Below are 14,860 nucleotides of genomic sequence, written 5' to 3'. Positions count from 1 at the left end.
CTTAGATGGGGAAGGACTGAATCGGCATTGCGCCATGATGAGCGCCTTTCCATTTTTATATGCGTGGGTTGTCCAAGTCTGGTAGTATTAAAATGTAATGTGATTCCATTAGTCTTTGATTAATGGAGGTTAATTAATCAAGGGCCCAATTAAAGTCAAAGCTTAGATGCGTCCTTGTTCGTCTAATAATACGTCGTTAAGACGGGAGATTTGACTTCGGTGCCTAAAAAGGAGCATCAAAACAGAAAGAGAAAAGGGGGAAGAGATTCTGCAACTTGTCTTACCTCAATGGGGAATGGAGACAAGGAGAAAGACTTGGATGTTGATCTCTCACTCAAATTTGATGCCAAAGAAGAAAAACAAGAAGAAGGTGTAGGCGGCGAGGAAGAAAAAGAAGAAAAAGATGCTTATCGCGTCAACGATGGCGTTGAAGCAGCAGCAGCAGAAGAAAAGGAGGATGAGCAAGGACCAGGAGTACAGAATAAGAGGCGAAAAACAACAGAAACCGGGGCCGGTGAAGTGGAAGACGATGATGTCTCAGTAGTCGAAACATCGGTGCAGGAGAATAATATGAAGACGGATCAGGAGGTACTGGTAGAATTATACATACAGCAAACCTATATGAGATGCATTAGAAAAGTTTTGTAGTTCTATATTTTTTTGGTAAATTAGAAGTTTTAGTTTAATTATGATAATTTATTAACCAATTAATTAACTAAATTACTGTCATATGTGTTGTTTTACCAGTTAAGCGTTTTACAAATGGAGATGAGCCGTATGAAAGAAGAAAACAAGGCTTTGAGGAAGGTCGTAGAGCAAACCAAGAAAGATTATTATGATCTTCAAATGAAATTTACGGTTCTCCATCAAAGTAGCCAAAACAAGGTACTTAATTAGTTTAATCCAATTTTAATTTTGTTATTAACATCCTCCTCTCTTTTTTTTTTCCTTTTAATTAGATGAATAATTACAGTTTCTTTTTTATTGCTCGAGTTGCGTGTTTTGTATTTCCACAAGAAATAATATTAATGAATTAGAGTTTTGTTAATTAATCATATCTTAATTTCGTTAATTTAGGATCCTCAAACCTTTCTATCACTTGCTGGTAACGATCGCAACGCAGTTCAAGGACCCAGGAAGATTACCAAGATGTCAGATATTCGCCATAGGTCTCCACTGTCACCGAAACGTGATGATGAGAGTCAACTAGGGTTGTCACTGAGGCTGACCAGCTCTGCTACTACTGCCAGTCAATTAAGGGGAAGAGAAGAAGAAGAAGATCATGATGATAAAGAAGAGATCAATAACAAGGAAGGATTGACGAGGACTACTAGTCTTACATCATCGTCAGTGCAACTGCAAAACAAGTTACAGCGGCCGGAATTGGCCGGAACTACAAGCCACGGTGGCTCCCAACCCAATCGAAAAGCTAGGGTTTCGGTTAGATCACGATGTGAATCGGCCGCAGTGAGCACTACGTTCCATTTGCAACTACTACTAATTAAGCACTACTCAATTTCTTAAGATAACTTCTGTACATATTACGTTCGGTTTAACTTCATGCATACAATATAGACTATATAGTAAGTAAGGATATCTATTAATCGCTAATGTTTTAAGCTATATTTCAGATAAATGATGGGTGCAGTTGGAGGAAATATGGGCAGAAAATCTCAAAAGGAAACCCTTGCCCACGAGCCTATTATCGTTGCACAGTAGTCGCGGGATGCCCAGTCAGAAAACAGGTATATATATAGGGGAAATTCTACATTATCATGTAAAAGAAAAGGTGCTGGTAGGATGTTATGCACGAACATTGTTCGATTAAGAGGTATCGATGTCATTTATTTTAAAGGGTTTGTAGACTAATCTATATATGTTGATGTTTTGGATGGCATCTGTTGTAGGTCCAAAGATGCCAAGAGGACATGTCCATACTTATAACAACTTATGAAGGAACACACAACCATCCTCTTCCAGTTGGTGCGACGTCCATGGGTGCAACAGCCATGGCTTCAACAGCTGCTGCTGCAGCTTCCTTCATGTTACTAGATTCAAGTAATCTTCATTTAGCAGATGGCACACCCTCTACTTACACCCAAGCATCCCTCCCTTACCATCATATGATGAACATGAACCCTTCATCTCATCCCTCGTCAAACTTGCGAAGCGTCGATCCTCATGACCCTTCCAAAGGACTTGTTCTTGACCTCACAAACAACTTCTATGACACCATGGGTGGCAGCTCGTCATCTGTACCACCAGGTTTTAGTACTAATTGGTTGATGAGCAGCACTAGCAGCAGATCTGCAAATTACCCTAGCAGTACTAGTCTCACCAACTGTCTTTTGGCTAACGGCAGTAGATCAACCAGAGTGGCGCTAGGGGACGATCAGAAAGGTAACTGGAGATCAGGGGAAGAAAATATGTCCATGGCTGAAAATGTAAGTGCCATTGCTTCAGATCCCAAATTTAGGGTTGCTGTTGCAGCTGCTATCACATCCCTTATTAACAAAGACAATCATACAACAACTAGTCATCCTGCGCCGAATGCTATTGCCCCAAGAGATCATGGAGACAACAACGGTAGTTCATCTACTAGCAACCTTTGGGCTATTGATGAACATTATCTCGCATCCAACGGTAAGCTCATTCGCAAAAACACCTGAGAATAATCCTCTTTTTAATGTTTTTCCTTTTTTTTTTTTTTTTTTTTTGTTCTTTTAAATTGTATGTAATATTCTTAATTAATAATCCATTTGTGCAAGATTACCAAAAAAAAAAAAAAATCCATTTGTGCAAAGGGAAATTTATGGGTAATCACATAAAATATTATGTGCCATTATCTTTCTCCATTTGGTTCCATTTACTTAGGAATATATACTATGTAATGGATTATTGTAAATGCAATTATTATTCATCATCTTTAAAGCACCCATATGAATAAACTTGATGAACAGTTGATCATGCATATGTGCATGAATAATGTTACACTTATCACATTTTTCATATTACATTTATATTGTCTCTTTATTAGAGATAGTGCTCATCTACAAATGTAGGTCTCATCTATATTTGAGAGGTGATACAAATGTAGGTCTCACTTGTCTAAAGTTAGTCTCACGACGTGTATGATACTTGGCAATGGCCTTAAGGGTAGGTCGACATACGCAAGATCAATAATCTCTTGATCCATAGTGATTGCACATGTCCAATTCAGTAGAATCCGATTAAAGATAGCTTTTCCTATGTTTTTGAAGTTAGAAACCTTAGGGGCGAGGGAATCGCGCCTCTGGATTTATATTGTTTGTTGCGAAAACAGTCTTTTTAATTTGTTCATTTTACTGTATTTTTGGTTTACAAACCTTTATTTGGATGACTTCCTTCCTATTCTCTTGGTTGTCCATTACGTACGCACCTATTACGCTAATACAATGATCACGTCTGCTACTCAGAGCCTTCGAGACATTGCTGTGATGTATTGCATTGATATCGAAGACGTTCCACATTTTGAATCACGGTATGAGATACGTTCCAATTGCCCAGTCCCAGTTTTTCTCTACTTTTTCCTAGACAAACAGCTTTTTTTTATAACGGTGATTTTGTCATCACTCCAAAATTCTATTGGTTTTGGGAGGACATAGATGGATTCATTGCATTGGCTAACCTCGTTTACTAGTTGGCAAGCATATTTCATGCTCTTAGTTTGTGAGGAAATTCGGCTTCGAATTTGTAGAAACTAACTTGGGGGTTGGAAAGAGGAATGGAAGAGGATTCTAGAGGTAGAATTTGAAGGTCGTTGGTGACGGGGGATGGTGGCGCTGTTGCATGAGAGAGAAGAGGAAGAGAGAGGATACCGTAGGATGGAGAGAGAGAGAAAAAAGAAATAAAGAAACTTAAAAAATATCTAAAGAGATAAAACAAAAGAATAAAAAAAGATTTGTATAGACAAGTTTGGCACTGATGCACAAACTCCAATACATCTATTTGAAATTGTCACGGAAGAGGAAGGTGAAAAATTGCCAAAATTCCAATTGTTAATCACATTTCTATAAGCCACACCGATTGTCAGTGGCCCTATTTCAAAGCCCACTGATAATAAGCTTCGGTGAATATAGATTTAAGAAAGTCACCAATCTTCATTAGTGTGTAAAGAAGGGTGTCTTACAGCCCTTTTTCTAGTAGTGTTAATATTTTTCTCTTTCTTTCTATCAGATTATCTAACAAAAGTTTGGAAACGAACTAACTATTAAGCAACATTGCTTGCCAACTGGTACACAAGGTTAACCAATGGCAATGAATCCATCTACGTCCTACCAAAACCAATAGAATTTTGGAGTGACGACAAAATCACTATTGACACAAGTAAGCTGCTTGTCTTGGAAAAAGTAGAGAAAAACTGGGACCTGGTGATTAGAACGCATCTCATACAGTGATTCAAAATGTGAAATGTCTGTGTTATCAGTAAGATAAATGAACAAATAAATAAATATAAAATCTAGTGTGGGTTTCAAGTTGCCACCTCCGTACAAGTACAAGTCTCGAACCCAACGCGGCCAAATCGGACGATGACCAGACGCTCCTTCTCCGCGAGGACGGCCTGCTCCACAACCACCCCCCCCCCCCCCCGGGGATCTCGACCTCAGTTCTGGAATGTTGTTCTGCAGCTCCGACATTGTCTTTCAAACGGTCCTAGAGGCCCTCACCTCCATCTAGGGTTTTCGGCTGTGACAGTCGTTATCCCAATATGCACTGGCTCATTCATTACTCGGATCAAGTTGATACAACACCTAGCAGATTCGGACAAGTCAGTCCCCTAATTCCGGTTTGTTGTGTGTGTTGTAGATTGGGACAACGCCTAGCAGATTGGGACAAGTCCGTACCCTAATTCGGATTTGTTTAGCGTATGCATTGTAGATACTTGGTCGTGAATTTGAATGAATGAGGAGTTGGTGGAATGACTCTGTAACTGACTTATGTTGAATTTGGTGACTTTGCGATCTAGATTATTTCCAAATATGACGTTCACAAGCCTTGTTTTGAATAACAAAACGGTCTAAGATGTAATCATCGAACAATAGTGAGTTCACACGAACACCAATTCCGGTTTTTCTAGCGTATGCACTGTAGAAGTTTCTAGCATCCGCTTCACAAGTGAACTCCATACCCTCTTTTTACTCGCTCCAAATTAATGGAGGACAAGGTTTCTCAAGCCGTAAATAGCGTACCAAATGCCACAAGCAAACAATTAGTATAAAATTATTTGGCGGGAGAGGTAGAGCTGAAGTTCCCAATGAAGATCGAGAGGAAGCCTCACCTCCACCTCTCCCGCCATAATCCTCCACCAAATTTGTCTTTGATGGTAGTCTTGCTTTGATAACCAAAAATGTCATAAGAGCTGAAATGGTGTTCCAGTTCTGGGTCGCCCTAACATATACTTTGGTTAGTGGAGTGGCAAATGGGTTGTGCTTTATGGAGGAGGTTCACTTGCGGTGCATTTAACTTCTGTTTCACAAGTAAAAACTACAGAAATTGGTCCCATAACTTAAGTTTACATTCGGTTCATAAACAAATACACATCTAGGGGTGGGTACGGGTCGGGTCGGGTCCAAATTTGAAGGGACCAGACCGGACCCATTTAAAATGGAAACGGGACAAGCTGGGCCGGGTATTGCAAATCTGATCACTGGAACCGAAGGGTCCTTCTTACTCTTCTTTTTTTTTTTTTTTTTTTTTTTTTTTTTTTTTTTTTTTTTTTCAGTTTTGATTGCCTCCCGGACTCGCCATTTTCCAGATCTTCAACTCGGTCTCCTACATCAAGACCCACATCCGCTTGCCGCGCCGTTTCCGAATCTGGTACAAAACCATAAACCCAATTCACCACGAAAATTCTATTTTCTCAGTAGCTAAACAGAAAACAAGAAGGGACGACCATCGATGGTGACCATTCGAGCTTTGAACTCAACACCGATGGTAAAATCATGCACATGTTGGAACCTCTTATCCTTGAATTGCAACAGCAAGCAAGATTTTCTGACACCTACAAATCCAAACCGAAAACCCAATTGTTTTAAAACCTCAATTCTCAAACCAACCAAACAAAAAAAAAAATCAAGAAAAATCAGAACGATGTGGATTTGAGGAATTGAGACCTGTGTCGCCAATGATGATGTACTTGAAGAAGTAGTCGTAAGACTCTATCCTCAAATTGCTTCAAGACCTCGTCTTGGCCAAGCCCGACCCGATCTAGTCCTGTTCTCAGAATTCGTCCGCCCAGATCCTCTGCTTATTCCACCACATCCGAAACCTCTCAATCGAGATCCCATTGGACGATCTTCAGTTCAGGAGGGAGCGAAAACCGGTGAAGCTGCGCAGATCGGAGACAGAGGCATCGAGATAGAAAGAGAGAGATTGGGGGAGAAAGATCGAGAGGGAGGAGGTTGAGAATCGACAGATCCGAAAGGTGTGAGAAATCGAAGACAAAGGCGTCGGGAAAGAGAGATCGAGAGGGATGAGACTGAGGAGAAGATAGTCTTCGAGAAAGTGTGAAACACTGTGGTGGAGTATGGGTGTGGATGTGGTGTGTTTGCTCCGGGAATGAGAGTTGTAGAGATGGGGGAAAAGAAACAAGGAGAGGAATGAGGAAGAAGGTTCATGAGATTGGGGAAGGGGGAAACACGGGGAAGTGGGGTGTGTGTCTGTGTTTGTTCTCGAATATGAAAGAGCATTGAGATAAGAGAAAGGGAAACAAGGAGACAATGTTCTCGAAAGTGAGAACTGTCACAGGGAGGAACAAAAGGAAGTGGGATGTTACACGAACGAGTTGGTCTGGGTACCTTTTTTTTTTTATACTTATGGACTTGGCCCGTCCCTAAAATTCCAAAGCCTCACCCCATTTCTCTTTTTAAAAATTAGGAACCAGCCCGTGCCCACCTCGAACCTTGATTACCTGCCTCGACCCACGGTTCCTATATCCGTTTGCCCACCCATATACACATCTAGGGGATGTCTTTAATTGAGAGATGTTTTTTTCTTTTAAGGAAATGATAGTAAGACCGAGACAAGCAAGTCCGTGGGCAGTTCCGTTAGCTTGGCGGTAAACGTGGATAAAAGAAGCTCCAGTGACTGATGGAAGCAAGGCCTTAATATCATCTATAATCTGTCCAATGAAATAGAGATTAATAGAATGACCCTTCAATGAATCCACAATTTGAAGTGAATCACATTCAAACAGAATATTTTGATAACCCCTTTCAAGCGAATCACATTTATATTTTGATGTAGCGAGCAACAACCACATCCAAAGAATCACAAATTCCATTCCAGAGTTTTCCATTTCTAAGCCCCATATAGCCCAACAGATTGTGAAGAACGACTCAAGGCAGTCATTAAGGATCCTGTCAGCAATTTCAAAGCCTACATGCTTAAAGAAAGAGGATTAAGTATTGGTTTGGTATTGAGGTGCTTTTATAAAAAGTGGGTATAAAAAAAAAAGCTAAGCTCAAAAAGGTGTTTGGTAAACACTTAAAAAATAGCTTATTTTCACAGTTTTGGGTTAAAAAAAAGCTGAAAATGTGAATCAGCAAAAATGAGCTTATTCTCACAGCACAACATAAGCAGTTTTTTTTCAAAGCACATCAATACCAAACCAGCCTTAAACTTCCTCATCAGAATACCCAACTTTTAAAAAAGTTATAAATCTGTGAGGTTTGATAGAATTCTAGTGGAGTTTCATTGACTCCATGTATTTTAACATATTTTCAAGAAATAAAAGTGATTAATTAATTTAAATAAATAAATATTAGATTGAAAATGTAAATTTTTAATAAAGTTGTCAAATAATACATGTACATACTTACACGTATTATACTAGTTTCGTATATTATTACCTACTCTCTAGAACATTATTATGCTACATGTTTTATTTATTTATTATTATTTAAAAAGGGTACCAGCTGGTGGCTTCGGCACGTTATTTACCTTTTCAGGAGCTAAGAACCTCCCAACCACCATCTTGCAATTTAGCAGCACCAGAAATCGAACGCAGAACGTACTGAATACGGGTCTGAAATTTATCCCAATCATTATGTCACCCGGTGATGGTTATTATGCAACATTTTTTTTAAATAAACGATATTATCTACATTAAACAAATGAAAAAAAGAATGTCACACTGAACTAGTTATAATAATATGTCAAACTTAAAACCTCTTACAAATGCAGAGTAAACCGTAATAGTAAGTGATGGCTTGTGCCACCATGTTTTAGAATGATAAAAATTTGGGGAAAGCGAGACAAGACGCGGGTCGAGGGTTTTGGTGAACACACTATTCTTCTTATTCTCTTTTCGGTTTCTTCATCGACTCATGGGAAGCGCCGCAGTTGAGAAAACGCAGGAGGAGCTCCGTAAGGAGATCGATGAACTCCAACGCCAACAGCGCGAGGTCTGCTTCTCCCTCTCTATATGTATATACACACAAAAACATATATATACAGATATACATATAATTCATATGTGCTTGTTTCTTAATCTTCAGATTACGGAACGGCTTCGAGACCCTAGGGGACTCCGGAAGGGAGGCTTGGTAGCCGCTGGTCCTCGCAATTTTGCAGCCAATGGTGCTGGCGTTCGTCCGCGTGGATTTACTCGACCTGTAATTTACCCACTTGCTGGCTTGTTTCAATTCATCTTTTGTTTCCATGGAACTAATCGCAGCGAAAATTTCTTGGGAATTTCTGCGTTTGTATTGATAAAATTAGGTCACTTATAAGTTTACAATCATTATTTTTTGATTTAGAGTTGTGATTGGCCATTGTAATTTTCAGGCAGATAGAGCTGATGCAGAGGATCAACGTCCTGCAAAACGCCGGCTTTCATCAGCGGTTGTCAAGGTAAGACCCCTTGCATTTTGTATAAACTAATTCTTCTCTGGCTGTTGTGGTTTAGATTAACTTGAGCTAATTGTAATTGGTCTTAATCTTACCCTCCGTTTGAAGTCTGAGAAATTAGGAGGGAAGAAAAAGTAATGATTGTATGTAATAGATATAATTATTCTGCGTCAATTGAGAAAAGGGGTACATTTTGGTACTATTGAGGACGGCTTTGTTAACTTTGTATTCCTAAAACAGTTTGAAAGTCGTATTTCTTGATTTTGGATAAAGGTTGAGGATGGAGAAATCACTGAAACTGCTGAAGAGGCCAAGGATGTGAAGATGAATGATTCAGCTGTAGAAGCTACGGCTGATCAGAGTGATAGGAAGTTGGCAAATTCCCAACAAAGTGGCTGGTCAAGGAGGGAAGGAAATCACGGAGTAGCAAAGAAGGTAACTTTACGTCTTTCTCGTTTTCCTGAGGAGTGTTGCTCTGGAACCATAAATCTCTATTGAATTTGATTGTTGTTTTGTGGTTAGGATTTTGAAATTCCAGCAGCAGATCATGTTCCGAGAGTATTGCCAAAAGAACAAGACCCCAGCTTGGTTAATAGGAACAAAAGAATGCTAGGACAACTTTTGGGGACTCTAGAGGTATGTGCAGTTTAGTCTATTGGTTTCATAAGCAACAAGTGATTAAAACTGATTTATATTGTTACAACTAAAATATACTTCTTGTAAACATCAAAATTATTAGAAGAAATTTTTTTTTAACTGACCAAATTCTTGTCTTTTGAGTGGTCACCATTTTATGTTTGTGTGCAAATCGAGGTCAAGCCACTCGAAGCGGTACTTGCTAGTATTAATTCAATCCATACTCTGATGTAGGAATACATAAAATGTGAACAAATTTTGAGGAGTATAGATTTTTTCCATGGCTCTGTAGTCTAGAGAATATTATTTTAAGCGCTTGAGGGTTATATAGGACTTCACAATATGCATTAGGGATGTTTCATAACACTTCACAAGTGCCAAATATTGAAGAGGAAGTCACTAGTTGCCCTTCTTAGGGCCCATTTGATAACCATTTCGTTTTTAGTTTTCACTGCTTGATATATTAGGAACGTATATGGGGAAAGGAGGGATGAAGAAGGGTGTGGGAAGAGAAGGGAAGAAATAAAGAAGAATGACGTAAAATTTTGAAAACGAATTCAAACAAAATTTTTAAAGTGAAAACCACTCAAAAAAGTTTTTAGTTTCTAGTTTTCATTTTGTGTGCCTTTCCTTAAAGCTTTCTTTTATATCTCTCACACCATCTTTCATCTACTCTTATTTATCCCTCCTTTGCCCCATGTATTCCCCCTCTGTCACTAATACAAAAGTGACAACCACATGCTTAAAATGAAATGGTTTTCAAAACGAACCTCTTGCTACAGGGGAAGCCACTGGTTGATATTCTTAGGCATCCACTGTAATCAATTTTGCATTTTAGAGATTTCTTAACACTTACAATATTAATTAAGCACCATATATCATATGGTCTGCTTAAGGTGTAAAACTATAGGCTGAATTTTTTTTCCCTCAACATGTTTTCTAATGACAGTTATATTTTGTAATTCCATATGCTTATTTATTTTCTCTGGTGACTGTTGCAGAAATTCAGGAAAGAGGACTTGCAACTTTCAGGGACAGAGGCATTCATGCGGAGATCAGATTCTTTACAGAGAGTGAGTATATAAATGATTTCTTTAATACATACCTATTTTAGTGTATATCCATGACGCAAAATAATATTTCTATATGAATGTTGGCATGCTGGAAGTTTTAGGACTTACATGCTCAAATCTGGCACTCCCACTTTAACGCAAAATAATATTCACCCACTAATATCTGGCACTCCCACTTTAACACTTACATGCTAATCATGCTCCCTTTACACAAGGCCTTTCTCGTACTGGAGTGGAAGGTATACTCAACTAGGTCAATGGGAGCGAGCAGGGAATATGAAAAGAAGTAAAGAACAAATGATGTTGTGCATTTTGTTATTCTTATCTGAGTTGCTCTTGTTTTGAAAAATATTATGCTATATGAAAGTCTAAATGTGTACACTTGGAGCATCAATATATGAAGACCATATCTAGCTTGATTCTTGTCTCCTGGATTTTTGGGGAGTTACCAAATAGATAAAATTGCCTGAATATAGTTAATGAAAGGTGCTAGTAAATTTGGGAAATTCTATATGAAACGGATATTTGCGAAATACTGAAATTGTTTGTACTTTCTGGCCATGGAGGGATTGTAGTCTTGTAGAGTCGGCATATTTTCCTTTGTTTTGTACTTTTTCTTAATAATACTTTGTTTATACGACATATAGAGATGCTCGTTAATGCTCATTGCAAGCACTTTTTTCCATGAATTTTTGTTCTTTTCTTTTCATTTATAAAGTATTTTGAGTTTAATGATGAAACTTGTAATGCTTTTTGTAATATATCTAGGCTGAACAAAGAGCACGAGAAGAAAGTGAAAGACTTAGGCTACAAGAGCGTGAACAAATTGCGGAAAAGCGGAGGAGAGATCTGGTTCGTTGTTAAGTTCCTGATAATAATACTTTGACCTACATTAGTGTGCCTAGAAATGACTTTTTGTTTGAGGAACACGTTAATCCTTATTGGCTAATCCCTGCACTTATTTTTGTAGACTCTTCGGGCACGCGTTAATGCCAAGACGGAAGAAAAGAAATTGGAACTTCTTTTTCTTCAGTGGAGTGAGCATAATAAAAGACTTGGGAATTTTATAAGGTATAAGGTTTCTAACTGTCAATTTACTTAAACGGTTGTCACAAAAAAAATGTTCTAAAAAGTAATTCTCTGTCGTTTTTTTCTTTTGCAGGTTATTTTTAATTTTGGTCCAAAAAAGTGTCCATATTCACATTTTATTGGGACAAAGATAAGTTTCTATTCATGCGAATATTAGTGTTGAAGCAACCTGATGACTGGATGTTTCCTGCGTTATTGTGGGGTTTTAGGTAGAATTAATTAGTGCTTTCTTCTATATTTTCTCACTCATGTTTGATTGGTTGGAAATTTGTTCGATTTTAGGACTAAAGCAGAGCCTCCAATATATTATCTGCCCAAGAAACCATTGGAAGAGGATGCTGCGCTAGCTGAACAGCGAAAAGAAAAGGTGAGTTCCTTGTGACTTGTCACGTTGTTTCTGAATACCTGGAGACACTGGCTTATGGTTTCAATGGAAGCCAATGTCTTTTCTAATTTCTCACAAAAAATGTGGTTCTGTGAGGCTACTAATTAAGTAAAACTGGAAATTTGATTGGGCACTAAATTTAAATATCCGCTTATAAGTGTAAGAACTCAGCAGCAAGGATAACGAGATTACAGTTTTGCGCTTGAGGGGTGCCCCTCTTGCGATACATCAGGACCAGTTATGTATTACATCTTCATTTATATGTCTATTTTGCTTGATTCTTCCTGTACAAAACTGTATCAGGAGTTTCTAGCATGGAAAGCTGCACGAAGAGAGGAACTGACCGAGTATCAGAAGCAGATTGGGGAGCAGTATATTGCCAATGTTGAAAAGGAGTTAGAAAGGTGGCAAAATGCAAGGAAACCAAGGAAAGCGAACAACGATGTGATGAACTTACAGGAAACAATGGACAAAGAATTAGACACACACAGGCTTGAGCATGGTCCCAAGAAAAGAAACATCCCTGATGGAAGCAACAACGAAGATGAGGATGATGTGGAAGATATTAACGTAGCAGAGGACTACATGATTGATGATGTCCTTGACGTTGATGCTAACAATCGAAGGGGCGATGAAATAGCTAAACCGGATGCAGGTAATACCAGTCCAAACGCAGATACTGTTGAGTAGCGTTGAGATTAGCCACCCGTCACACCTGTTCTTCAAAGCTGGAGTCTCCTAGGAATACTCTAAATCTATAGTTGATTTACTTAGCCTTCTGTCATGCAGTTTCTTCTCGGTGTCTATTTATGTATCGCTTTTTGAGTCAACTTATTTTTCATCCCGCCCTTTAGCACGCGTGTGTACTTGAATTATTTAGTGTAGTTGCTGAAGAAGACTAGTAACAGATATTTGTTACTGCATATTTTGAATTCGAATGAAGCATATGTTGCATTTCTGCCGAATTTAAAGAAGCTCAAGTTAGGTAATGCTCTTTCGTTTCTTCTTATTTGAAACATAAAGCAAGTAAGACGGTGTGGTAATGGATCTCGTAGATTGGTGTTGGGTTAGGGCTTAAGGTGTAAGGGAGGTCGAGGATTGGGGGCAGTGAGTTGTCGGCGAAACGGCACCGACGCCGGCGACAGAGGAGTTGGGGAAGGGAGTTGCCGGTTAGGAAAGGAGTTGGTGTGTGGATTTTGATTGTATATTATTTTTCCGTATCTGTCCAAGACAAACACTTCATTCTCTTTATTTTCCAAATAAAACACTTGTTTTTCCAAATTTATACATGGCTTTCATCTAAACTACATATTTTTGTCAACCAAAATCTAATAAAATTACTACTATACCCTTTAATACAAAATTGAAAGAAGATATTAGAAAAGAAAATAATGTGATCATTATTGTTTTTTTTTCTAAACCTCACAGCTAGGTGTCTGCCATTTGTTAAAAATAAATAACTTCTCTCATGAAAAAAAACTAAAAAACAAATATTTAAAAAAACTAAAAATATATATATTTTCAACAGTGTGTGTGTGATTTTGCTAGTTTTCATTAAACAAACCAGAAATTTACTTTCTTGTCCTCCGGAAAAAGAAATGAAAACCGGAGGAGAAAGAAAATGGGGGTATAATAGTAAGTTGATTTCAAGAGACAAATTATACCATCTTTTGCTTTTAAACAAGCAAGCCACGTGCCGATTACATACCCAGCGTGTGCTAGCAACTGACCTACGGGAGGTGAGGTTTTTTTATAATGCATTTACGTAACCGTAATGAAAGTAAGTGGAATTGAATTGAGGAGGAGTTGGGATGAGGAGAAGTTAGAATCGGAGCTGTTTACTTAAATGTTTTGAAATCTGAATATAAATGACACTAATTTTATAAAGTTGTTTACTAATTCAGCAGAATCAGAATATAAATCATTATGATTACTAAAATGCCCTTGTCCCAAATCAAATATTATATGTATATATTTTTAATAAAATTTGATATAATATATAATAGTAAGAAAAAAAATAAATTACTTTTTTATTTCATAGACACACTAAAATGCTTTTGTTTATTTTATTTTTTTATTTATAAATTTAAGTAATTACTTTAATATTTAAATTTTCTTGTCAAGTTAGATTATTCTCTTCGGCATATGTATGGGGTTGTGCATAATATGAATGAGCATAGAGTTGTGCATAATATGAATGAACATTGAAATAAAAAAAGGTAAGAAGTTGTGCATAATTAAACTGATGTTAATGAGTTTATAAAGGATAGTCTTGGAAATAAAAAAAGCAAGTGAGGGTATAAACGGAACAAAATTGTCATTTCGATTGCCCAAGCAATCAGGAATCCAAATACCATGTTAATCTAAGGGATCCAAATCCTCCAAATCTTGGAATTGAATTCGAAAATTTTGTGTGGGTCCCATATTTTCTTTTACTTCCCAAGTTTAGTAAACAAAGTTATATCCCGTAATTAGAATTCAATTTCGTGTTTTGATTCCAATTACAATTTCGTAAACGCGTCCTTAGTCTATTCGAAAACGAAACGATACGTGATATGTTATTATACAAATAAAAAAAAGTTTTTCTTTCAAGTATCATTTCGATTGTATAATAATATATGAGTGTGTACTCATATACCAAACACACTAAAAATAGAGGTGTGCTATCTACATACTTCATTTTATTTCTCAAACACTCTCTGATAATTTTTGTCCATTGTTCTTCTTCAATTCATCTGATCCAATGACCGAAAATTAAAAAAATATGTAAAAAGTAAAATAAGGTACG

The 14,860-nt window shown here is 37.6% G+C and overlaps 2 protein-coding genes and 1 long non-coding RNA gene across 3 annotated transcripts; 2 read left to right on the top strand and 1 right to left on the bottom strand.

The window, feature by feature from the left end:
* Nucleotides 1-224: 224 nt before the first annotated feature.
* Nucleotides 225-3,014, top strand: LOC137717213 (uncharacterized). The gene is made up of 5 exons (XM_068456507.2): nucleotides 225-588; nucleotides 748-885; nucleotides 1,078-1,467; nucleotides 1,632-1,745; nucleotides 1,908-3,014. The coding sequence occupies exons 1-5, from the start codon at nucleotides 289-291 to the stop codon at nucleotides 2,667-2,669; spliced, it is 1,704 nt and encodes a 567-aa protein (XP_068312608.1). The 5' UTR covers nucleotides 225-288; the 3' UTR covers nucleotides 2,670-3,014.
* A 2,473-nt stretch (nucleotides 3,015-5,487) lies between these two features.
* LOC148694570 (uncharacterized) lies at nucleotides 5,488-6,784 on the bottom strand. Its single transcript, XR_015965168.1, has 2 exons — nucleotides 6,153-6,784; nucleotides 5,488-6,040 (listed from the first exon to the last, which is right to left on the bottom strand). It is a non-coding gene; the product is annotated as an uncharacterized LOC148694570 (long non-coding RNA).
* A 1,464-nt stretch (nucleotides 6,785-8,248) lies between these two features.
* Nucleotides 8,249-13,037, top strand: LOC137717495 (uncharacterized). Its single transcript, XM_068456877.2, has 10 exons — nucleotides 8,249-8,444; nucleotides 8,538-8,654; nucleotides 8,827-8,892; nucleotides 9,163-9,324; nucleotides 9,412-9,525; nucleotides 10,527-10,598; nucleotides 11,367-11,450; nucleotides 11,569-11,669; nucleotides 11,970-12,054; nucleotides 12,376-13,037. The coding sequence occupies exons 1-10, from the start codon at nucleotides 8,367-8,369 to the stop codon at nucleotides 12,760-12,762; spliced, it is 1,266 nt and encodes a 421-aa protein (XP_068312978.1). The 5' UTR covers nucleotides 8,249-8,366; the 3' UTR covers nucleotides 12,763-13,037.
* Nucleotides 13,038-14,860: the final 1,823 nt, after the last annotated feature.

The sequence above is a fragment of the Pyrus communis genome, chromosome 8 (assembly GCF_041283825.1).
Source record: "Pyrus communis isolate YQ-2024b chromosome 8, ASM4128382v1, whole genome shotgun sequence".
Taxonomy (NCBI): domain Eukaryota; kingdom Viridiplantae; phylum Streptophyta; class Magnoliopsida; order Rosales; family Rosaceae; genus Pyrus; species Pyrus communis.
This window is presented reverse-complemented; position numbering and strand designations above follow the sequence as displayed.

Excerpts from the sequence above, each read along its gene's own strand:
- LOC137717213 (XM_068456507.2), top strand. The coding sequence starts at position 289 with ATGGGGAATGGAGACAAGGAGAAAGACTTGGATGTTGATCTCTCACTC. Across the intron at positions 886-1,077 it reads ATCAAAGTAGCCAAAACAAG|GATCCTCAAACCTTTCTATC; the intron begins GTACTTAATTAG and ends TCGTTAATTTAG. Across the intron at positions 1,746-1,907 it reads GATGCCCAGTCAGAAAACAG|GTCCAAAGATGCCAAGAGGA; the intron begins GTATATATATAG and ends CATCTGTTGTAG.
- LOC137717495 (XM_068456877.2), top strand. The coding sequence starts at position 8,367 with ATGGGAAGCGCCGCAGTTGAGAAAACGCAGGAGGAGCTCCGTAAGGAG. Across the intron at positions 9,526-10,526 it reads AACTTTTGGGGACTCTAGAG|AAATTCAGGAAAGAGGACTT; the intron begins GTATGTGCAGTT and ends TGACTGTTGCAG. Across the intron at positions 10,599-11,366 it reads GATCAGATTCTTTACAGAGA|GCTGAACAAAGAGCACGAGA; the intron begins GTGAGTATATAA and ends TAATATATCTAG.